This window comes from Cydia amplana, chromosome 5, assembly GCF_948474715.1.
Source record: "Cydia amplana chromosome 5, ilCydAmpl1.1, whole genome shotgun sequence".
Lineage (NCBI taxonomy): Eukaryota > Metazoa > Arthropoda > Insecta > Lepidoptera > Tortricidae > Cydia > Cydia amplana.
In genome coordinates, this window is record NC_086073.1 from 15,468,490 (window position 1) to 15,494,184 (window position 25,695).

The 25,695-nt window shown below is 37.5% G+C and overlaps 1 protein-coding gene across 1 annotated transcript in view; it reads right to left on the reverse strand.

Moving 5' to 3' along the window:
* Nucleotides 1-4,187: 4,187 nt before the first annotated feature.
* Nucleotides 4,188-25,695, reverse strand: part of LOC134648349 (protein Wnt-10b) — a 39,777-nt gene continuing 18,269 nt past the window's right edge. The window contains exons 3-6 of the mRNA XM_063502864.1: nt 15,684-15,964; nt 5,318-5,449; nt 4,732-4,853; nt 4,188-4,422 (exon numbers count right to left, since the gene is read on the reverse strand). Of these exons, the coding sequence (XP_063358934.1) occupies nt 4,188-4,422; nt 4,732-4,853; nt 5,318-5,449; nt 15,684-15,964 (770 nt within the window). The remainder of the gene's footprint in view (nt 4,423-4,731; nt 4,854-5,317; nt 5,450-15,683; nt 15,965-25,695) is intronic.

A 25,695-nucleotide genomic window follows, 5' to 3' on the forward strand; every position in this document is an offset into this window, starting at 1 on the left:
TAAATGTGTAGCTATTTATTTCGGTTACTTCCATTATTTATTAAAACTAAAATATTACTTTGTTAATTCGCAAAACTTTTTAATTGAGATTTTTTACGTATAGTAATATTTTTGATTTAACTAATATTAATTTTCGCCAAGTAACGATTAAGTGCTTATACGATTCATTAAATAGAAAATGTGTTAAAAAACAACTCCTCGACGTTTTTATAATACTTACTTAATTATCGGGTGCTTTATTTCGTGCATGGTGTGAAATAATTTATTTTAAATACAGGTAGCATCCCTATTCATTTCAAAACTCTGTTATTTGCTAACTGAACTGTTTCAATTGATTCCGTAATCAGCGCACCTTCATTGATCGAACTACGTTCCAAGGTTAGCTAGCATGAAAACCTTGTTTTTATTTACATTCTCAATAGTAATAGCGGCATCGATTCGCCCTGGGTATTACAGTTTCGGCGGCGCGTCAGAGCACAAAAGCTCTTCAGTCGAGAAGCCAAATTAACCAGAAATAATGACATAATTGCGAGGGCTCATTGAAATCTTTGCGAAGCAGCTTGGGAGATCTGATATGATACAATAGGAAGCGGGGCTTTGTAGGTAGCTACGTGCAACATACATACACTCGGGTGCAAAGAAATCGGACCACCCCAGCATTTTTATCATTTTTTCAATTTCTGTAAAAACTGTATGTGCTACTGTGACATATTATATACCTAATGAAAGGTTGGCTTTTCCTCTATAAATTGATGTGCTTTTCACAGGTTTACTTCCAATATTTTCAGGCTTTCAGGGCTAAGAACTTTGTCACCCTAAAAATGCATACTGGAGTGAAACTTATGCATAATGGGAAAACTGCGATTCTAAAGATATCAAGTAAAAATTAAAACAATTTTCAGCATTTTAATACCGTATATTGCCTCCTCTAGCCCTACGACATGCAGTCATTCGGTTTTTCATTGATCTTATGAATTTTTTTACAGTGTCTTGAGGGATGCCCGCCCATTCTTCTTCGATCGCAGTCTTTAGCTCCAGTAAGGATTCAGGGGCGGGATTTCTGGCCCGGATTCTTCTTTTCAGCTCGTCCCAAATGTGCTCGATCGGGTTTAGGTCAGGACTGCGGGCTGGCCACTCCATGACTCTGATGCCGACCTCCTCCAAGTACTCCTTAGTGATCCGGGCTGTATGCGGCCGAGCGTTATCTTGCATGAGGATGAACTCATCGCCGATATAACCCGCAAATGGGACCACATGATCAGCCAGGATTTCCTCCACGTACCGACGTGCAGTCAAACCGCCTGAATTCGGTCTGGTACCTGGCCCTGTGATGAACACAATGTCCGTCTTCGCTTCCAAAGAAATACCAGCCCAGACCATGATTGACCCCCCACCATAAGCAACACGTTCCTCGATGCAGCATTGAGAGAACCGCTCCCCAGGTCTTCGGTAGACTCGTACCCGTCCGTCATTGCCAGACAAAGTTATCCTGCACTCGTCGGAAAAAAGTACGGAACTCCATTGCTGAAGGGTCCATTCTTCATGTTCGCGAGCGCAGACGCGTCGTTGTCCACGATGTATTGGGGTGAGTTTTGGGCCATTTGCAGCTCTGTGAGCTGTCAATTCCTTCTCCTTCAGTCGTCTTCTAACTGTCCATCGGCTGATAGACACATTCCTGGTCTCTAGGAGCTTCTGCTGAAGCTGAACGGCATTCAGTCGACGATTTCGTAGCGAGGTAAGAACGATGAAACGGTCATCTCTCTCAGAAGTGATGCGAGTTCTGCCAGTTCCGGGTCTTCTGGATAACGTCTGATCTACGCGGAATCTCTGGAAGACACGTTGAACCGATGACTTCGATAGGTTGAGTTGTCGAGCCACTGCACGTTGACTAAGCCCTCCCTGCAATAGGGCAACTGCTTGGCCGGCTTCAGTCGAGGTAGTATCCATTTTTCTCCAGTTTTTCCAGGTTCAGGCGATGAGAGTAGTGTTCAGGAAGACGTACCAATCACGAATGATGCATAAACAATGATAATGACTGTTTTTATACCTAATGATAAGTGGTCAATTAGTGCATGCGCTAATGAGGCAGTTGGAGGGGGGTGATTTCCAGGCCCATATTTTGCACAATATCCATCCCCACTCCTGAATATTGATGTCATTTGATAGGGCAGAAAATTATCTACCACGTGGTATTTAAATTATCATGATCGAGGTTACAGTTTTTACACAAATTGAAAAAATGTTGAAAATGCTGGGGTGGTCCGATTTCTTTGCACCCGAGTGTATTTTAAGGAGATTAACGTAAGTAGACATTCGTTCAAGAGATATGGTAGCTGCTGTAGATCGGATCTTCCTAATCATGGGATGAATATTTTTTTAAACACACAAACATGAAAACAAGTGAAACTTTTAGCTGACTTCAGAATGTCATATCACTTCGACGAGTGTTGGATAAAGACCAATTAAAAAGTAGGTATAGGGTTAGAAAATATTTAGTAAAATGTTCACTTATTTTAATTATAAATTATAAAAAAAGAACCGGTACAAATGTGACCTTAAACTACAAATAAATATTAACTTTAATACTTAGGTAAATACGACACTGATAATGCTACTGGAATATTTTATTTACAATTAGTCAATTACAAATATTACATTTATCTAAACTTTACCCGAAGTTGGCAATATATCTTGCAAGAAATTTCTAGCAATTTGCTAATTGAAAATACATTATTTATACAGATTCAATTTTTTTTTCCTAAATTTCGTTTTCTAGAAACAAGTATTACAAATTTTAAAAGGTAATGAAACACTATAGAAATACGTACAAACTGCGAAAACATTGAGGGAAGAAATAGGCATCTACTTGGTAGAAGGGAATGCAGGATGGCCTAAAATACGTTTAGAAAATCAGAATTCCTAAATATTGTAATATATAGTCCTTAGTTTAATATTTAATACTGATTGTTATTACCTGCTTAGATTTGTTGGAATGTAAGAAGTGAAACATTCTAATATTTATTAGTTTAGTTAGGCGATATATTATGTAGTTATTTTAATCAAAAATAAATAATTATACATATATACAACATAAAACATGTGTCATTGGGTCAGATACAAATTAAATTAAGGTATCTGTTCAACTGTCAATAAATCAGTAAAATTACAATTTGTATAAAATACCTACCTAGGTACATACTTACATACTTTTGCATCACAAAGGTACAGCATCAGTAGGAATGTTTCTAATCACAATAAGGATAATACTACACAATTAAGTAGGTATACTTATGTCAGAATTAGTAGTAACCAGACAACGGATTTTAAGTGCCAAAATTTACTGACAGAGGTAGGTTTTGCGACCTAAGTAGAATTAATTGTCTGGTAGTATTTAACATATTCTCAGTTAGTAGGATATAATGAAATGGCAAATAGGCTACTGCTTACAAATTTAGTAGGTAAATTAATAATTATTAAAGCTATTATACATTCTTCATAATACATGTCACGGAATATATTTATTTATTTATTTTGATATTGTAAATGGAATGTACTCGTACACTTTTAAAGGAATTTTTAAGCGAATACCTGCCTAAATGTAGGTTTTTATTTAGTGGCTACATACTTCAATTCATTTCTATTACCTATTTACAAATACATTTATACAGATACAAAAAAAAAAATCTTAAACAATCAAAATAAGTAAATTTACTATTTCTTTCAATATAATTGATAATCATAGTAAACTGTATAATTAAAGCTGCCTGTAGAACTTGTTCCGGTCATTATTTTTACCGGATTGCAGTCTTCCTACAATCTTTTTTTCGTTTTAAGGTTTAAAACAAAAATAATTTAGCTTTTAATGGTTTTCTCCTCGCCCTGATTTCTGCAGAAATATTTCTTAAACAGAATATCTAATCGGACTCAAATACATAAATACGGAAACACAGGTCTCTTATCAGTATAGTTACTTATAGGAGATTGTGTAAAGAAATACTTCTACAATGCTGACTAAAGACTGAACCCGCCATACACGGTTCCCTCTTGATCTTCACAACATCCGGTCCCTTTTCCTCCTAAAACATCATCGTGTTCCCTTCAGCAGATTACCAGTCCAACTCCAACTTGTGTTAGACTCTGCGTATTCCGACTTGCGTCATAACCCAAGCAAACAATCACTTCACAAGTCACTTGCACACAGCCACCCATTTATCATCCCTGCACTTCTGGCAGTCCACCCGACAGCACCAATGGAACGTGCAGTTGCAGGGCTTGATGCTAGACTTCCTGATGAGGGCGTGGCCTCGACCGCAGCAGAGCAGGTCGCAGGAGCCGGAGCGAGAGGTCCGCCCGATCCGGCAGACGCGGCCCGAGGTACCGGCGGAGTCCGTCTTCGGGTCCACTTCGCAGAAGCTTGGGGATCTGAGGATGAAGGTTGCAGGTCAGTGAAATTGTTTAACTGTTTATATTATACATTTGTTATTTAAAACTAATAACTGAAATTTTAGGGAACCAAAACCGCCTTGATGTTTTTTAACCCCTCGTACGCCAGTGTCAAAAATTTGCTACTGACTGAATTAATAACCTTTCAAGTACGACTATGAATTAGAGTCCAAATTGTCTGGGACGGATACGGGACAAGGCAGTTGAGGGGATAAGGCCCTACTTATAATGTGACTTGTCAGTGCGAAAGCAAATAAATAAGTAAATTACGACATTGTATGAACTCACTTTTCAAAGAACAGGAGACTAGTTTTGGGAGCTGGACGCGCTCGGTTCCGCCTTTTACCCCTGGGCCGTCCACGTAGTACGGAAAACCCGTTGTTGAGCTCTTCTTGTGCTACTATTAGAGCCTGGAAAATCAAATGGTTACTGAATTTCTTTAATTAACCGGGATAACAGAAATTTATCTATTTTATCTTTAGTAATACTACGCATATTCGAACCTTTCCTACTTAACCCTTGCAATGAATTAAATGTAATTAAAACCTCTTGTAATGAATTAAATGCCAAGAACGCTTAAAGTGGTCGCTGTGAATAGTCATGCCCATATCAACAAAAACGCTTATAAGAGTTAAGGGATGGCGTTAACTTTCTAAGATGTAACTTTCATGCTTTCGAATAAGGTTTATATTGCCTCGCTTGCCGCCATGATCTTGGCGTGTAAGTTAAGATTAAAGTGTGTATGTCAAACATATCCGAAGCTAATGGCGATACTATTCCCAAATGTCTAAAACTTTTACAAATCATGGATCAGGATTGCAGATACATAGCATTAGTTATGGTCATCCCCAAAATCAAACTTTGATGTAGGTACCTTCCTATATTGTCGTTTGATAGTCGAAGCCACCACTCTGAAGTCAGGCGTGGCCCGCCAGCAGGTTCGCAGCTGGCAACTGCCGGAGAGGCCGTGGCATTTGCATCTAACCTCCATGTGGGATGACAGGATCTGAAACAAATAACCTATTTAAAACCAACCTGGCTGTACAGTATACAGTAACTGTTTATCGGATAGGCTCATAAGGCCCTTGGGCCCCTTGGAGACACTTTACTCGCTTTTGCGTAGGCAAAAGCTCACGCGTAGCGTAGCGTAGGTTCTGTGGACCTATGTATCGATTTATGTATTTGTTAGGTGCTAGAGGACACTATAGTAATGTCTTCCACAGGTGTCGGTAAAACTGGAGAAAAACCAGAGAAGTTATGATTTAAGTACTTTCTTTTGATTTTCTTTACCTACGTAGGCCACTATATTAACTTCACTATTGTTACTAACAATATAATAAAATCTTGCAAACCAATTTGATTTTGCAAGTAATAGAGCATAAAAGACAGAAGATGAATAGTAGAACTTTTCGATGGCATCTAGTAGGTACCTAAATAAACCCCTCGAGATCATGCTTATATAATTTGTTTTGCCGAGTTAAATTCGTTGGGGGCGTGAAGTATAGGCAATAAAAATAAGTGTGTTTATAAAAATACAATTTAATTTTTCACTTTGTATTATGAATTTTGATAAAACTATTGTAATTTCATATTAAGATTTGTCTCTCCGGGTTTGTGATTAGAACACAATACAAAGTTCAAGGGGAAACATGCAATTATATTCATTTATTTTACTTTACATACTATTTAATTAAGAACGGTTTTGAATTAATCACCAATATGACCGATTTCTCCTTCACCTGACCCCGTATCATCAGAAAGTGACCTTGGGTGCACTGGCCGGCCACATAGCATTGCCCCTGGCTACATTAAATTGTAACTCCGCGTCGGACGCATGAAAATCATAAATCTGTATCGTACGTGACCACGTCGCTCGCACAATGGCGACGGAGCGCCACCCAGCGCAGCTATCTCATAACATTTACATAATTAAACGCCGCAGTGCAATCACGATGACGTCTTAATTCCGCCAAAGCCGCCGGCCGAACAATTTTCCAAATTGAGTCGGGCAAAAATTCAAATAAATCGGCGTTTCGGTCCGCCTCCCCCGGCCCGGCCGACCCTAATAACCTGGTATTAAGAGCGTTCGCGATAGAATTCGCCACCCAAGACGTCTGTAATACGTCGTAATGAAGCTGGAATATTAAAAATGGCCCCGAACGAACCGCTTATTATGTTCTCACCTCGGCGGGCCGTTCGTGAAATACGGCGGGCTAATGTAGGCCCTGCAGGGCGCGCCCGATTGCCCACGACTTTCGATAGTTTAAGGCGCTATCTATAACACTTTAGTGGTTCGATTTGGGGTTCAGGTTTCAATTAATTTAGTGCACGATATAATTAAAGACACTAATGAAATATGGAGCCGAAGGTGTAATTTAGTAAAGCTGTCATCACGCGATTAATCAAAGAAAAGTCAAGTGACATTCTTGATAAGGCGTTTCAGAAAGTAACTACAAGCGAATCATTTAAATATAAAGGCGAATAATCCTAATAAGGGGCCCGATTCGGGTTTTTAAATAGACATCTGTTAGATATCTTTTAAACATCGCCAAGATACGATAACGATATGTTAAATTTGGCATTTGCGTGATTCTGGAGCTACTCTTGAACGATCTCCACAAGATATGACTTAGAGATCCAATTCACATCTAATAGATATCTAACTCTGTCTAAAGTAAAAGTGACATTGGTTGCCCGAATTGCGCTGCAAAAGAGAACTAGTTGAAATCTAAACTATAACGTATCTAGAATGGATCTAGTACGTGTCGTCTCTTGTGAATATCTTGAAGTTCGAATACAGCAGAAGGAGTCATTTATTGTTTCAGTACCTATATCAAATCCAAGGCAAGTTATCCTTTTAGTTATATTTACCAATGTGTCAACTCCATACGTTTGTAGAGGTCGTCTGTCGACACATCTCTGTTTATTGCCATAGGTCGGGAAAGTAAACCAGTTTGGTTCCTTTGTTTACATCTCGCCTCCCTGTCCTCTAAGTCAGACTAAACAATGACGTCATTAGCAATCAGCATCGGTAGCCAGAACTAGTAACAAATTGACGCTAAACGTATAATTATCTCGATGGAATATAATTAAGACTGCTCCGTTTTATTATGACTGTTTAAAGCTGTGGCCTTTAGGATGGTGCATAGTTTAGTTAGAATTTATGTAAAAATTCTATTTTTAAAAGGAAGCTATATAAGTGCTTGCCTAAGCGTTGAGACCATTCAACGAATTATTGAATCCTTTGCTGTGAGATTTCACAATATTATATTTATGGCATCTATAGAAAAGGAAGAGTAGAGGCTTTTGTAAAATATAAGTTGTTGCATTTACCTGTAGAGTAGTTAGCTCACAGGTATATACCCAAAAATATACTTATCCCATTTTTCGCAACTCGCCGATGTAAAAGCTAAATACGTGACATATGGGGCATTATCACTGAAAAGGGGCCTTATTGTCGATGGCGCTTACGCCGCACAGCGTCGCGCGGCATTGTATTTATATCGGAGCATCGTTAATAATGGCGTAAGAGCCATCGACAATAAGGTCCCTTTTCATAGATAACGTCACATATATTTTTGAAATTGAGTAAGATGTGTGCACCCATGTTTTACACCTGACTGTACTCAGAATATCGTCTAATAAATACATCACCTTTAAATAACGTCTATTTTGGCACGCGCACACAAAAAACAAAATCGATTCGAAACGTAGGTAAGTGAATCACAGTAATCTGAAAGGCGATTAAGTCGGTGACTAACGATAATAGGTTTAAGATGACCGCGACTAAACCGACAAACAAATTAACCATTAGTCATAGACTAGGAATCCTCTAGACGGAGTTTAGAGCAATTATTTCATGAATCCGATGCTGCCAAAAATACTGGGGTGCGGGGGACGAGGTGAGCGAGCCGTGCCGTGATTGGTCCGTTCAAACACACGGACGTCACACATAGACACTTTGACTCGAAGATGGAGTAAAACTACCGTATATTTGTGGCAGAGGGGGTAGCGCTACTATGCTCAGTCTAGAGGATGTCTTGTCTGTGCCATTAGTTAACCGCACACGGAGAGTCGATGGAGTTAGAGGGAATCTATAGGATTCAATACTAATGGAATTCAATAATTTTAATGGTTTGCTGTTGTGATTGATAGCTATTTTAGTTAAGGTATTTTTAATACCTAGGTATGCAAATTGGAGAATTAGCTTTAAACACTACCTGTACCGTGTCCCAAAGGAAACATGAGGATAACATGAATGTGGAAATTGTCGTTGTAGAAAAATCTAAACTAAGCGAGTTTTCAATGCATTGATCATTTAATGGAATTGGAATAAACCTAAAAGCTAGGTACTGAGGTAAATTTAACTTATTTTAATAGGTAACAAAAGTTCCGTGAGACACATAACATTACACCACTTATTGACATAACTTATTTTTATGATAATTATATACTATCATAAATCATGACATCTATAGCCACATTCGTCTTATGATATAGAAGTGGTAATGTTGCCGGCAAATTGAAAAATTAAAACTGTAATATCATTAACAAAAATATAACATATGATTACAGACAGATATTGTGCCAGCTAGGTGAAATTAAAATAATGATTTGTGATATAAACGGAAAACAGATTATGAGTTAAACAACATGATTTACATGATATTATGAAAAGTTCGTTTGAGAGATTGCTAAACGGAGACATAATCATGTGTGCCATCCGTTTGGATATCCCCGGATTTGTCCTGAACTAAAGAGCGTCCAGGTGCGTTTTATAAATCGTATAGGGAATCCCGGACACAATTAGTGTCAGGACTCTCTCTGACAAAATCTTATTTTTGATGTAAAAATAATTTTCTATGGTGTCCGAAGAAACTGACTTCAAGTTTCAACATCCGGGGTTTTTGAGCCGTTGTCAGGCTACAACAATCTATGTAAGTAAGTAATGCAATGGTACCCCTACATCTCTCATACGCTTTATTAGTTACTTACTTAATTATTAGCAAGTAACGTGTTAAAGTAAAGTTATTAATTACCTAGAAATAATCGGTAAAGGCAGTATTTTATCTATAAACCTTTATAAAAACCATGACAATAAAATAGCAGAGCTGTCTAAATGGATACGAGTTTAAAATACACGTCTAACTCGTGATCTCACTGAATAAAATAATTAGTATATTGACATCGGCACAAAAACCGTCTATTATTCGTCTAGCTGACGCAACTGCGGCTCGAAAAAATTAATAGCAATTATATTTAAATCGATATCGAACAGTCATCGGGAAACAAAATATTAACTCATCGTATCGATTTTTTGTAACGTAATTATCACCTTGGCTCTCTAATGTGGGACCTAATTTCTTGTGTGGGTCGACGCGAGATCTTTTATAGTCCCGCTGAGGGTCGTCTCGATCTCGAAGCTTGAGGTCGCGTGTCACACCGTTTAGGTACCTACCTAAGTGTTGATTGATAAGTAATGATAATGAGATTACTTTATCTTTGTATCCAAATATACAACAAATAATAATGACAGAAAATAACCATAATTTAAAGGAATTGGACCAGAATAAGTTGATTGAAATATAAGTACATATATGGTCTATAATATCTCTTTGAGCATTTTTAGTTCAATCCAAGGCGTTCGGGATTTGTTTTTCCCACTTAACTTAATTCCAAGAATTGGCGTAGGCTTTATTTTTACAAAAGCTGCTGTCATTTGACCTCACACCCCTTGATTTAAAGCTGAATCACTTGGCAAGCTCAGCTAGACCGGGCAAAAAAAAAATGTTTTAATTAATGGATTTAATTGAATGAAATGAAATGAAATGAAATTCATGTATTTGCAAGAATGCAGGTCAAAAACGTTACAAAAAGGATAAATACAAAGTTCCAAATACATTCCGCCACATAATGGCATGCAATATTATTTACATTCTTAATTTAATTCTAAGCTTAATTCTAGGTGGAGTTCAATATTAGATATTAATTCATTCTCTAGGTGTCTGTCAATTATATTAGATTCAAACAAATGTCAAAAGAAGTACAAATATACATTCAACATGCAGTGTTATCAATATCATATTAAAATCAAAACAGAAACAAGTAGGTAAATTTAAACAATGCCAATGCGTAATAATAGGAATTTAGTAAATATAAATTGATTGGAATACTCAATGACTAGTACCTAGTAGTTTCAAAATGTTCATTAATTGCATAATATTGTTTATTTAAACACCAGTTCAGTAGTTTAGACTTAAATTCAGGGAAATTAGACATCTTTATATCCTCTGGCAGATGATTGAAAACTTTGATTGCCATGTATAGTATACTATTACGGTAGTGTTTTGTTTTACAAGGCGGGTACTTAAGATTTAAACCGCTGCGTCCAGAGGCTTGCCTGGGATTTCTCGGCGCAGTGGTAAACTTTTCAAAATTCCTTTTTGTATATAGGCATGTCTCATACACATAAAGAGAGGGCAGGGTGAGAATCCTATGTTTGTGGAAAAGTGGTCTACAGGAATCTGTTGAGCTAGCACCACACACTGCTCTTATGCATTTTCTTTGCAGTAGGAACACCTTCTGCATATTACTTGAGCAACCCCACAATGTAAGGCCGTATCGGAGGTTTGACATTATATGTCCGTGAAACGCTAGAAGAGCAGCCTTCTCTGAAGCCACATCGGACAATCTCCGTAGAGCAAACACGTACCGACTAAGCTTTTGAATAAGGTAATCTGTATGTTCCTGCCAGTTACAATGAGAGTCAAGCATGATGCCTAAAAATCGAGTAGACTTGACGTTTTCTATTTGGTGGTTTTTATACGAAATTTGAAGGTTCATCGGTTGACCTTGCGGAGCATAAAATTCCATAAAAACAGTTTTAGACAGGTTAACCTTAAGTTTGTTTTTTCCTAACCATGTATTAACTTTCTCAAAGACATCATTCGCTTCTACTTCATAGGATGCTGGGTTATTGGCGCAAATCAGTATAGAGCAGTCATCTGCAAAAAGAGTGATTTTATGATGTGTTATACCAGGCAGATCATTAATGTATGCAAGGAAGAATAATTGCATAATTTTTCAATGAGTTATATTGAGTATTATTGTCATTTTTTTGTACAGTCAATTTAAGTATCCACTTTTCTATAAAGCTAGTACGGCGACTTGGTTACTTAAGATGAGGCCCTTTCTGTACATTAGGTATGCCATTTTATTCGCTAACAAAGTTTAATAAAATATTGTACCTGCACTTTAGTGACAGCGAAAACGTTAGCCGTTAACATAATCGCGTGCGCTGCTACGCTTCGGTGTGACTCGACCCGCCTTTATTTTGACATTAATAAAAATATCATCGCGGGGGTTATTACAAGCGAGCGTGTCTAACAGAGATCTCACTGGGCGGCTGTTAATTATGTGGCTACAAAACAAAATGGTAAATGCCGCCGTACCTCGAGTGTGGGCCGGACCACCGGCCAAGATACGTTCTACATGCCTTCGGCCAATTTTCTTACACCTTGGCGAGGGGTGTATTCTGAGATAATAAGTTTATTTCGATGTGTCAGGTGTCAATCTTAACGGTATGCGGGTTAGGGTCGGATTTTTCCACAGACTTGTCATTTTCGCGCTCGCGCTTGACAGACAGCTGAAGTGTGCGAAAGGGAAGCCATCACGTATATGAACATCCCATGAGTGCGAAAGAGTCAGACTACCAATGAGAAAACGTAACCACTTTTGAGTTTGATGACGGCCGCAGACGGTCAAGAGCGTATCACGGTAATTTTCAAATTGAAAAATATACACGGATTAGAACATGGATTTTTCTGCTGGTTGTGAAAAGTTTAATTTGTTCAATAACTTAATTTAGTTTTTATACCTACATTAACGTCACATCTTTGATTCATACATAAGTTATTATCAATTAAATCATAACTTCAACTTTTCAAGTACCTTTTGTCATCTTTTGTTAATCTTCCCGTGCTTAAAGGGATCCATTTCTTGGTGCAAGAAAACAGTGTATTTTTGGCAGACAACGTCTAAATGCTAAACACCCATTCCAAAACAACTGGTTAACCCATCAAACCAGCAACTAATTATCTAATAAAACATAACTTTTTAATTACCCATACAACTTTAAGGGGACCCTGATACAGAAAGTGACAACAATTATAATATTTTAGCGATGTTAATTTATAGCTAATAAACCCATGATTATCTCGTAAAAACAACATTGTAGGTATAGTAATAATCATTAGCTCGGGTTCCGTTTTTATTGCCATACACTATGGATCGTAAATGTCACAGCAAAGTATATTTTAATAGTAAATTATATAGATATTAAATAGTATTTGGCATATAATTTTATCTTTGCTACCGGATCGTTAAAACTACGATTATATTCGTCTGGCTTTGATAGTAATTAAATTTGTCTTATTAAAGGGAAGTGGGGACGTTTTCACGAGATGTTTACTAATTAATGAAACGGAATATGAGATTATTTTCTGAACATTTAATTTTCTAATAAACCGAATTCCTAAAAAATACATAGGCCAAGGGAGGAGCAGTATCTATTGTATCCATGTTGAATATCAAGGAATACAAGCAAATATTAACCATGTACGAGTTAAGAAAATCTAAAAACCTGACATTTTATTATTCTACGACATATTGTTAAGAAGTTGTCTGATAATGGAGTACCTATATTATATAGGTACCTACATACCATATTTAGGTACGTAGATACAATCGGTACCCTAACATAAATATCCACTTATGTATGTATTCACGAAGTCTATCGAGAGGAATACAGTAAAAATATTATTCCCTTCGTATTTGGGTACCTACCGTTCCGTAAATACCGTTCACTGTAAATACCCGGAAAACACACAGAAACTGTAACTACAGCGGATGACATAGATTTTTTTATAGTAATAAAAAATATTCGAAGAATCGAAAACGAATGAGCGGCTGAATATTCGAATTGCAAGCCCTAGCTGTGGCACTTACTGTAAGAACTAAGAACCTGTAAAATAAAAGCTAAAACATAAAAACCTAACGTCCCTTATAGATTCTGGACTGCTGGTGGCACCGGTATCATGCCACTCAATTAAAAACCACAAAGGAATTACAAATTAAATCATTTGTACGTAACCGTCGTGTTTGTATTATAAAAAGTGTATAGACGTAAATTATATTAATCGTAAATCCCTCTAATATGTATCCACGATACCAGGTATGCCGCTTCGCTGTCAGATTTGGTTCCGGAGGCTAATATAATATTATAAGCAAACATGATTTTGCCGTTGACATTAAATGTGTTCAACTCATAGTCAACCACATAAAGCTTCGAATTGATGACTCTCACCGGGTTAATTAAGTTTGTTATTTCGTATTTAAACTTCAGCTTGACATGTTTATTCTTAGACGGAAGAGGCCTATTAAATTATTAGGCGTAATCCTGTACGCCCGGTATTTTGGCTAACTGTCGGTTACTTGGTAGTGTCGGTGTAGTGTATGTTGCAGCTTAGTGACACGACAAATCAGCTTTGGACATGTTTAGTATCGGGCGACAACTTATGCCGCGTGTAAGGAGAAATTGAGGGTAAAGTTAGATAGATTATGAAGCGATTATATTCACAACTCAAGTATAAAATAATAATATATTATGTTTTTGTTGTTTTATAACTTGTATTAATTTTCAGTTTTAATCCTCATATTTATAAGGAAAGGAATTAAGTATCTGGATACTTTTAATATCAGCAACAGAAACAATTTTATAGCAAGGTGTAAACTCCTTCTTAATATGTACTAGTATTCTGTTTTTAAATATTTTATTACCAAACGGATATAAAAACTTTAGCCAATATTACATACAGTTATATTTTTTAAATAGTGCCCAGGACACCCACAGACATTTCTGTAGGTACACGAAAAGCAAATGTACAGACGCCAATCATGTAAATTAACATTAATTCCGCAATATCGAAAATGATTGCTCTACATACGACCAAAGCCAGTCAATTCCGATTTTAAGTCGATACGGTACGCATTACGCGCACTTTATGTGCTATAAAACTGGGTGTGATCACTCAGATGGCCATACACCATACCATGTTTTATGGCCATGTATGCCGGCTGTTTGGACCACCCATACAGAGATTACCGCTCGCCACGCCCATCGACCGCTCTCCAATTTGAACTAAATAAGTGTTGGACCCCATTTTTAACGCCTTGGATAACCAATTTGGACACCTAAACAATTTTTACCCCGACAGCGACTATTACTAAATGACCTACAACTTACTCCTATCTGAGAAAAATTGGTCTTGAAGACGGGTCAATGTAAATTGGTGTCTTGTAAATATGGGTTTAAATTGTGGTCGTTATGTCAAAATAGAGAAATAGTTTACGTGTCGTGATGTTTCGTCGAGGATAACAACTTCGGTCGTTAATAATTGAGTCATTAATTTTTGGAGTTAGATTTTTATGGAATCGGATATGGCCTGCCCACTAGCTAGACGACCTGCCCCATTAAAAAAAATGTTTCCATTCAATAACTTTTTCTTCTTTTTCCTAATGAGAACACGATACCGAATATGCCCTTAACGGATCACCACTATTTTTCTTACACCTTGTATGTAAACCGTTATCCGTTTTTATAACAGGTAAATAAGGTCCTAATGACAATTTCCTTTGATTTTAACAGTTTTTAATTCAAGATGTTTTAATATTCACCCTCATCTCGTCTGATCAAACCAGCAATATTCCTGCAAGCTTCTAATGAAGCAAATTGAAGTGTCATTGAGTATTAGTGGTGTTTTTGAACCCCCATTGTTCGCTTTTGAATAAACATCAAAGTGAAATGAAGGATTCCTGCTTTGCTTAGGGATTTGATTAAAATTCTTCGTGTCCATGTTAATTCAATTGACAATTCCGAGTTTATGGAGGTGATGTTTGTTTTCTTTAGAACCTCCTTTCATATCGATGAGAATTGAGAGATATGACGATATTCTAAAACATTAATTATAGCTTCTACAGTAGGATTTATGATAATTACCTATGTCGGTGATTTTGATGGTTTGTTTGGATCTAAGCTGTTGGCAACGCGCAAGTGATACCCCTGAAGTGGCAAGCGCAGCTTCTATATCCGCAAATCATCGGAAAATTCGCATTTGTACAGAACAATAGTAGACATTTTCGTGGAATGCCCCAGAATTTACATTTCTCAGATCAGTACTCACCGACCGTCCAGCATCATTGTTGTGCACATTAATCCTCGACTGCAAATCGTCCACCTTCTCTCTCGAATCCAGAAACTTCTTCGAGAACTCGACCCCGAACGCCAGATTGTGCGAGCACCCGCTCCACTCCCACTTCTGGGCCCTCCTGTCCCTGGGGTAGGAGGGGTAGCCGAGGGGGTCGCAACTGCAGGAGAGCAGTCTGCCTTGTGCGCAGGCGCGGGCGACGGCGTGCGCCACTCCTGCGGCGGTCAGCGCGTACAGAAAGGAAGACTCGCGGAAGCCTGGAAATATAAGATAAGATATAATTAATTGCTTAGTTGAGTTGCTTAACTTCGAATTCGGTTAATCCAACTGTCAGTATTTGGGATTTTGGTATTAAAAAAAGGTAATAGGGTAGATATTTCCTTAGAGGGTAAAGTGGATTTATCAAAGTTCGAAGTTAAGCCACTAACCCCCTTGTCCATAGACGTCTCCTAAGTTAACCAGCTGATGATCGTCGTTTGTCCGTCTCTATGGCATAACGACAGATAGGGACAAACGACGATCATAAACTGATTAAGTTAGCAGCGGTTTATGAATAACGCCATACAATTATAGGTGTACAAAAAGGTTACATAATAAATAGGTATATTAGTGTAGCCACTATAATTTGTCTGTCAGGCTTTGAGCTGTCAGGCGTACAATATTAGTTCTCTTAAAATCTAGATTAACTATCTATTAACATTTTTTTTAATTTAAGCCAAGAAAGAAGGTGAAGAAAATAACGATGTATATCAATATCGATGCGATCTTAGAGTTCAAGTTTATTTTCGTTACGAAACCTTTTGGAAAGTTTATCAGTATTGTCATCGTTACAGTTTTCATTGCTACGTGAAGGTCGCAAAGGTTATGTTTATGATATTTAAAGCTTTTATTTTATAAACGATTCTTTATTCGAAGTATTTAAGCGTCGAGAAAAGAATACCGAAGAGCGAGATTTATATAAGCAGCGAGTGTTTTCTTGTAAAAAAACGCACTCGTCTTAACTTAGTTGCTCAAACTGCCTCGACTAAGGGCCTAACTTGACGCGGCATACGCAGTGACGTATTTTATGCCTTGCGTTTCCACCATAGCTGCGTAAAAGGTGCGTTAAAGCTTTGGCGTGGTCGACCCCTGTTTTCTCCATAGCAGGCTTCGCATCTTACGGTTATTAGAGATTTCTATCAATTAACCCCATTTCTTTATCACTAGAATATGTACATTTCATTGCCACTGTTGTGTTTCCGGAACCGCATTAAATACAAAGAGCAAGAGAAGACATCGCATTCCGATGAATCAATGGTATTTGTCATACATAAACTAGTAGGAGCATGAAGTGCGCTTACGCTGGTTGGCTCCTCTTTGAGCTTTGTCGCTTGGTTTTGTAAATTTTTAAGTTTAAGTTTTGTGGGTTGCAAGCAATTAATGTCAACTCAATACTGTATAATACAGCCATTTTATACTAAGTAGAAGAGTCCAACTTAAAGGTTAAGGGGGCCAAACTAAATAGAAATGAAAAAAAAAAAAATAGATATGTATTGGTATTTTTTTCTATGGAGCCAACTTTAATTAAAAATTAAATTAAAAAATTAAATAACATTTATTTTCAGGCAACTAAGGTCCATAGATACATACCTTACAAACTAACATAGGTACATACAATAATGAAAATCTTACAGGCTAAAATTATTTCGGCGACACGGTGATTTTCTTTTGTCTCGCATGTTCCGGTGTAGGATTTGACCTTTTAAGGATTGGGTTGGGGTCTATCCTTGCGAATATAGTCTAGTTTCCGTGTGAATTTTCTCATGGCATTTGCATGGCATATAAAAAGTACAATTTGCATTAGCACAGTAGTGACAGATTTGCTAAAATACTTATATATTGGCGAAATCAAGCATTGTTTCAATTATCATTCAAAACTGAACACAAAACAACACCAAGTGGAAAATCCCTTAAAGATTTATAGGAACGCGGAACGTCCAAGACCGCCATTTATCTATTTTATTGCAATAAATTAAATACAGAAACCATTTTAGATGCGAAGATAAGCTATTGGACCCGCACAATGTAATCTTTTACTATAAACAGTATGACATCTATTTGCATTTGACTTAGCCGGCTCGGTTAATTGTGTACCACGGTTAATAATGTGCTATTGGTGCTATTCGGGCGATTTCATTGTGCTTCTTCAATGGGACTTTGGTATTATAGCGATTTCAAGGGCCATCTCCCTTTTAATGGGCAATTACGCTGAGGCCTGCACCACCTGCGTCGCGATTGACCCTATTCGATACGCGCGTAGCCATATGGCGATCTTTATTGCAATATTTGAGATATAAAGGATGCGATCTGTGATTGGGGAAATTGTTTAACTAATATGTGTGTTTGAATTTTTGATGTAATTGATTATTGATGTCACATCGTCGTAGCGGTTAGTTCATTTAGGTATTTACTTTGTTTGCTGAGCCTGAATTTGGATCTAGCTAACAAAAATCCTTTGGTACGTCTGTCCGGCTGTCTGGATGCTCTCATTTTCAATTCTCGTGTTTGGTGAGCAGTTATAATTATATGATGTACCTATGTATAGATTTTTTGTCACTGCCAACATCTGAATGTTTTAGGACATTTTCAAAACGGTGAAATAATGGGGGTTCTTGAGATCCACTCTCAGAGCCACTGGTACCTAATAACTACGCAATATAATCATTATTATAGGTACTTGACGCTTATGATAGGAACTGGTGGGAGACGGGTCAAGACCGGGATACGTGGAAAAGGAGGAGGGAGGTCTTTGCCCAGCAGTGGGACACTTTAGGCTCATATAAAAGGAATAAATATATCTACTTATATGGCTCGTAGGGATTGCTCGGGATGGACCTTGCAGTGTGATGTCGATGACTAATCGGTACATAAGTCCGAGCGAGATGCACTACATCTACAAGTGATATCTACAAGAAATCAAATGAGATCAGTTTGTTGATCGATGCCGCTCATGATCATCCAAAAATATATGACCATTTGGCCGTTGCAGTAACCCACTAGCGGTTGCAAGTTGCAACTAGGGTTGCCAGATCGAAAGGCGCTATTATCGGGAAAAAATATAAATTTTTCGGGATTTTGAGACTTAAGTCGGGAAAAAATAAACATTCAAATTAAAGTAATTGTATTAAAAAACAACGATATTTTATATTATTGGCACTACGTCAGCTGCTCTGCCCATAGACGTTTTTATAATAACGCTGACGCGCTCGACACGGGTCGCTCTCTCGCTCGACGACAGTTCGGAACTTGAAATTATTGTTCTATAATGTGCAGCTGTTTTTCGGGACAATTTCCACTTTGTCGGGAATCGGGAACACATGCTAAACATCGGGAGAATCCCGCCAAATCCAGACCATCTGGCAACCCTAGTTGCAACTGAAACAAATGTGCTTACACTTACAGCATTTTTTTTTCTCGAAACGAAAGTTCTCACGAGTTCGTCCGCAGCGATAACGTTCCGATAGCCGATACAAATGTACCATCGTCGACACAGTTAACTGACCAAACTTAACCGTTGTAGCAATCACATAAGGTTCACCAATGGTCAGGGAAGATTGCTGCTGTTAGTATCGTATAAATTAATTCTTCTATGGCATGTGATTAATACGGGCTGCCCGTTATCGGGACGGATTAGTTGCCCTCTCCGAGTGAGCCTAATTGACACCCACTGATACGGTTTTATTGAAATAAAGGAGTTTTAATTTGGTATTAGGCCGGTTTGGGTGAAATTTGGTGAGATTGTAAAGATGTGCTCACAATTTTTTCAACGAAAATATTTCACTCAATTGTTTGGCGCGCTCAGCTTATTATGCGACTGCTCCGAGTACTATTAATCTTTCATAATATGTGTGTGGTGGTCGTGTTTTCAAACCTCGGCTGTGCTGTATAGAGCAGAAAATTGTAACGGTGCGTGTAACGAAACGTTACACTACAACCATTTCTATTGGTACTGGCCAAGTACTGGCACATCCAAATTGTAAATTCCCTTTTTAGGGTTCCGTAGCCAAATGGCAAAAAACGGAACCCTTATAGATTCGTCATGTCTGTCTGTCTGTCCGTCTGTCCGTCTGTCTGTCCGTCCGTATGTCACAGCCACTTTTCTCCGAAACTATAAGAACTATACTGTTGAAACTTGGTAAGTAGATGTATTCTGTGAACCGCATTAAGATTTTCACACAAAAATAGAAAAAAAACAATAAATTTTTGGGGTTCCCCATACTTCGAACTGAAACTCAAAAATTTTTTTTTCATCAAACCCATACGTGTGGGGTATCTATGGATAGGTCTGCAAAAATGATATTGAGGTTCCTAATATCATTTTTTTCTAAACTGAATAGTTTGCGCGAGAGACACTTCCAAAGTGATAAAATGTGTGTCCCCCCCCCTGTAACTTCTAAAATAAGAGAATGATAAAACTAAAAAAAATATATGATGTACATTACCATGTAAACTTCCACCGAAAATTGGTTTGAACGAGATCTAGTAAGTAGTTTTTTTTTATACGTCATAAACCGCCTAAATACGGAACCCTTCATGGGCGAGTCCGACTCGCACTTGGCCGCTTTTTGTTTAAATTCAAATCCTTCTTCAAATACCCTTCCATGATTTTTATTTCCAGTTCGATCCAAAACTTCGATCGATAAACATATTTTTATTTTAACAGACTGTATACTTCCTAAATTCCTAAATACGGCCTAAAGCCACTCATCTAGTAATTGTGATAATAATATTTAGTCAAAGATAATATATAAGTGCTGTGCAGTGTTATATAGTGCTCAGTTAGTGGCCCAGCGCACCTCCAGAATATCTACATATATATATTATCATCACATATTGTAAGTTTATAGTAATTTACGAATGTGTTTTATACATATCTGTTATTTAGTTAACACTTGACCTGTATTGTTACAGGTGCCTTTTTATTTAAATAAATAAATACCCACCGTCGTCCTGGATCCTGCCTTTAACCCGTGGAGCGCTCCAGAATTAGCGTAGTATGGAACTCCTATACTAGTTACCAGCACACGTGTCTTGGTAGGGCGCTCCACGGGTTAATTTCCACCATCCCAAGTGAGGCTCCATCATCTGCCCCCTCACAAAAATATCTTCTCGAAAGGAAATACAAAAAGATGACTAAAAATTCGGCCAGGATCCTTATCATAGGTATACAGACAAGAGGTTAAAGCAGCGTTCGCCTCAAGTTGTTGGGGGCCTTGTCTTGCTGTAGGGCCAAGATGGCCGGCTCTTTATCATTTGTCACCATGGCTGTCACGTTCTAACAAATATGTAAGTGCGAAAGTGACGCATAGCATGACAGGTAATAAAAATGCGACCATGATAGCTGGTCTGGTTTGCGGTGGCTTCTCGTTCTCACATACCATTCTACCCCAGTGGCGATCGTTTCTACAGGCGATGTCTGCTAATTGTTATGAAATTCTTTTACTTATTTTCTTTATTTATTTATTTAATCTGTGCTGGGGAGTGCTCCGAGTCCGGGGAATTGTTACCTGACGCGGCCGCCGCCCGCCGCTTTCTTCCGCCATTGCTCTAACGTGACAACATTACCATCTTCACCACTTAGATGGTAATGGTAGCAGTCTTAAACTGTGCGGTTCTTCAGAAACTACCCGCCTCTTAGCTAGACTGTGGAATAAACCTTCAAAAGTTCAAGAAAAGAGCGTACTCACATCTTAAAGGCATGAAACGCACTTGCAATCCCTCTAGTGTTGCATGTGTTCGTCTGCTTTTTACTTCCTGTATCATAAAATAAGTTTTGGCAAAATTTTCATGTTTGATACAAGTTTTTATCGCAAACCTGTACTTTTCTTTCCACAGGCAACTAATCCTCACCAAGATAATTCTAAAAACCCCAAACAAAACACTCTCTCCTCTTTTCACTTTCTCCTCTCATCTACTCAAAGGTTAACTAGAAGAGATCCTTCAAAGGGATAAGTTCGCCTTTGTACTTCTTACTAATTGTATGTTATTTTTAATAGGTCTTTTTGTACAATAAAGAGTTTACTACTACTACAAAATTAGGTTGCCTTGTTTTATCACAGAATTCCTATGGCCATCTCCTCTCTCCATCATCAGATCAGCTTGATGGTACCATAATATTACATTGTCACCCGACTTACATATGTGTATGCACATTTTCAGCTTCATTGGAAGTCGGGAAGTGCGTCAAATTTAACTTGCAAGATTTGACCTGTACAAACACAGTTACATAGGTACATACTTACATAGGTACATTGCAAGTTAAATAAAAGCTTTTAATAATAATGGTCTTTAAAAAGAAATGGTAAAAATAAAGCTCGAGTTAGACAACCTGTGTTCAAAGCTGTTCAATCTGACTGCAGCTTACGGGTTGACAGACATTTCCATACAATAGCGTAAACGTCACACTTTTAAATGTTAAAATGTTTTAGCGTCTTTGTCTTTTGTGTGGAAAGTACGTGATTAGTTATTTTAAGGGAAAAATTTAACCACCTGTTGCGACCTAACCTTTATACAGGATGACTTTTTGAACGTGTTACATCGCTGGCATTTCCGGCTCGATGACAAATAATTTAACCTCGTAAGGCCCATTGTGCATTACAATGTACCCTTAACTCGATTTTTCAAACACAATCTGGTGCTAACAATATTTAGTTGTATTTCATAACTGAGTCAAATTTGTTGTATCGGAGGAAAATGTGTTTTTTGAAGTGAAAACTCCTTTAGCGGCGCTGTGCACTTTTTGTGATGTAAAATTCGTAAGACATAAGATAAGATAAGATAAAAGATAGTTTATTCAAGTAGGCATAATTACAATGCGCTTATGAACGTCAAATAAAACTAGGTAGACCGGCTCCAACGGCTAAGACGGACACGTGACCTGTTACAATGTCATTGAGTTTTTCTTTATTGATTTAAATGCCATCTTATAGTGAGTTTCCCTCTAACTGGTACTAATTACTTATAACTCAAGTACTAACAGTGATGTGCTTAAGGTTTCAAGTAATGCGACCAAATAACGCTAGATCGCGTTAACGTCAATAGTGCTGCAGACATTTTGCACTAGTCATTGAGTTTTCACTTCTGCCGGCACTCCCAGAGTGCAACCCGTTGTTTTTTTTTGTTTAAATGACGTTAATTATTGATCTATATACTCATTCTAAACGTACCGTTAGTATAATTATAAGTCACGTTCAAAATGTCACCCAGTAACGTTCTGCAGAACTCTCCCAAGAATACTTTGGTTTAACGTCAATAGGAAGTGGGAATCTCTCGCTGTTTCATCATTCTGTCAATCTGTCCTCACATTAGAGAGCCGCTACACTACAGATCACTGGCCTAGTAGACGGAGCAATAAGACAACCCACGGTGACCACACAATGTCGCTTCCATAAGAGGAAAGGTAATACATCACGTGACCGCTTCTCAATAAAAACGTATTCCTAAATTTCCTCTCTGCATTATACAAAATATTTTTGATGTGTATTAATTACAGCTGTGCCCCTGCGTTTAAGCTTATTTGATTTTATTAAAGATTATAAGAGTTAGGAGCTTTTAAAACTTTGTATGGATTGTTTTTCGGTCAAACGTCAAACGAAAGGACATCTATCGTTAATACAGAATAAATTGTGTAGAAATATTTTATATAAAGTCAATATTCAGAGAGGAAAATGGAGACTACGTTTGTACTCCGCCGGTTTGCGCAGGCCTTTAAGGTTACATTAGATAAGGATTGTTAAAACAGATGAAGCCGCGGGAAAAGGACGATGTCACTGTCAATCTCCTTGATATCGGAGCTGAACGTTTTAAAAAGCTTTGACGTATAGGCAATTTATAGAATTAAATCTCCCGGCGCGAAAGAGCGCCCATATTTGCAAACGGCAAGTTTGCGTGAGCGCTTGATAATTCGGTGTCTGTGGCAGATAGTCTACATACAACACAAACCAGCCGCATCCGACATCTTTCAAACACCACTACTGTCTTGCTAAAAGTAGGAATTGGCTACATTGACCAATAACATCTGCCATAGACAAAATAATTCTACTCTTTAATTAGTGCAAAAAGTCGGTTAAAATATAGCTAATGTCACCCGGGATATAAAATCGAATGAACATTTTGTAGACTGCTATAATAATATACAGGGTGGCCCATTCAGATTGGTCAGTATGGGAAAGTCTGAAACTATAAGACATACGAAGATCTGTTCTTAGGGACCATGTCATCGATTTTAATAACATGAAAAACTGCATTCATACTTTTAAAAAAACACCTGTACTCAGCTCGAGAATCGAATCCGGACATTTTGAGAAATAAAACTAAATCAATTTTTTTTTGGATATCGATTGTATAGGTCTTAAGCAGTAAATTTTACTATGAAACATGATGTCTAAAATGAATAAAATGCATTGTTTTCATATTCTTTAATTTATTTTAGCAAGTGTTCGAAATGACCACCGCCTTTTTATTATTTTGAGAACAGGTTTTTTTTTTAAATGTATGAATGCAGTTTTTCATGTTATTAAAATCGATGACATGGTTCCTAAGAACAGATCTTCGTATGTCTTATAGTTTCAGACTTTCCCATACTGACCGATTTAAATGGGCCACCCTGTATAATCATTAACCTTCTCGCAAAAAAATGAATAGTTCACAACAGTGCTCTTAGTAACAATTAGAAGTACCTACTACACAGTCTCGGGCAAGTTCTAACATAGTATTAGCAGTGTTCCGGTTTCTAGGTCAACAAACTAGCGCAAAAACTACCCGAGACATGATTTAGGCTGAATCACATTTAATGAAATGATAATCATTATAAATCAAGCATTATCTGGGTGGAGTGATCATCGATGAATTAATGTTGCGGGGTTTTTATACGGTGCGATGTTTGGTGGAAGATGACTCATTAACTCCTACGATTATATGCAGAGGGTATTTATAAACGTACTATTTATAGGGAGGGAATGCTGTTAATAGTAGTTTATGTGACTGCTACATAATGCCTAATTATGTACAGTAGGATACAGATACACACATATTATAAGCTCTTTATTATGTATTAAGAACATTTTTTCGAACTTTTTACTCATGTTGACGTTGCTAAGCGGCCGAGGTGTTCAAAATTACTAACGATAAAGTCGTGTCAAGATCATTTTGAACACCTCACCCGCTTAGCAACTATTGCTGCTGACTGTACATACTTTGTTGCATTTTCAACAGGTATAAATCTATAGCAAAACACGTTCTAAATGATCTTAAATAAAATCACACACATTTGTGCAGTGACACGTGCAAAAATAACATATGTTTTGACCATAGTCCATATGTTTAAACACAACAGAAAGTGACCATTTTCTATACAAAGGGGTTAATATGATTCCAACGAGACAATAAACGTGGCAATCCTTTACATTGCGATGCGAACCAAGAAGAATTCATTGATTGAACAATGCGCAATTGATAATTTTATTACTTACTTTTACTAGCGATTTCACTTGGTGCGTGGGGATTTCATTTGCAACAACTATAAAATTTATCTTAACAATGTTTATGTCATCAATTTGTCATTTTGATTGCTTAGGTACAAGCGTATCGTGTCTATATTTCTCGGTAGATGGCGTGGTTTAATGACAGAGTCAACAGATAAATATATTATAATATTAGCTACCATAATACGCAAATGTCTCCTTCGCAAGAAGGTAATTTAATTTTAAATCATAGGCTGTGGAAAGGTTCCATGTTTACGGTTAATATAACTTAGTCACTCGAATGCACAGAAATTGCATTATCAATTTGGTACTCAAAATCTGTGCTGTATATTTGTGTCGTATGTTATAAACATATCGCCGTACTACGGTTATCACTCGGGATCGCAACGGTCGCCAGATGAATGTTACGGTGCGCCAACCAAATAGGGCAATGTTATTGTTTATTTATAAACTTACAACCCGAGAAC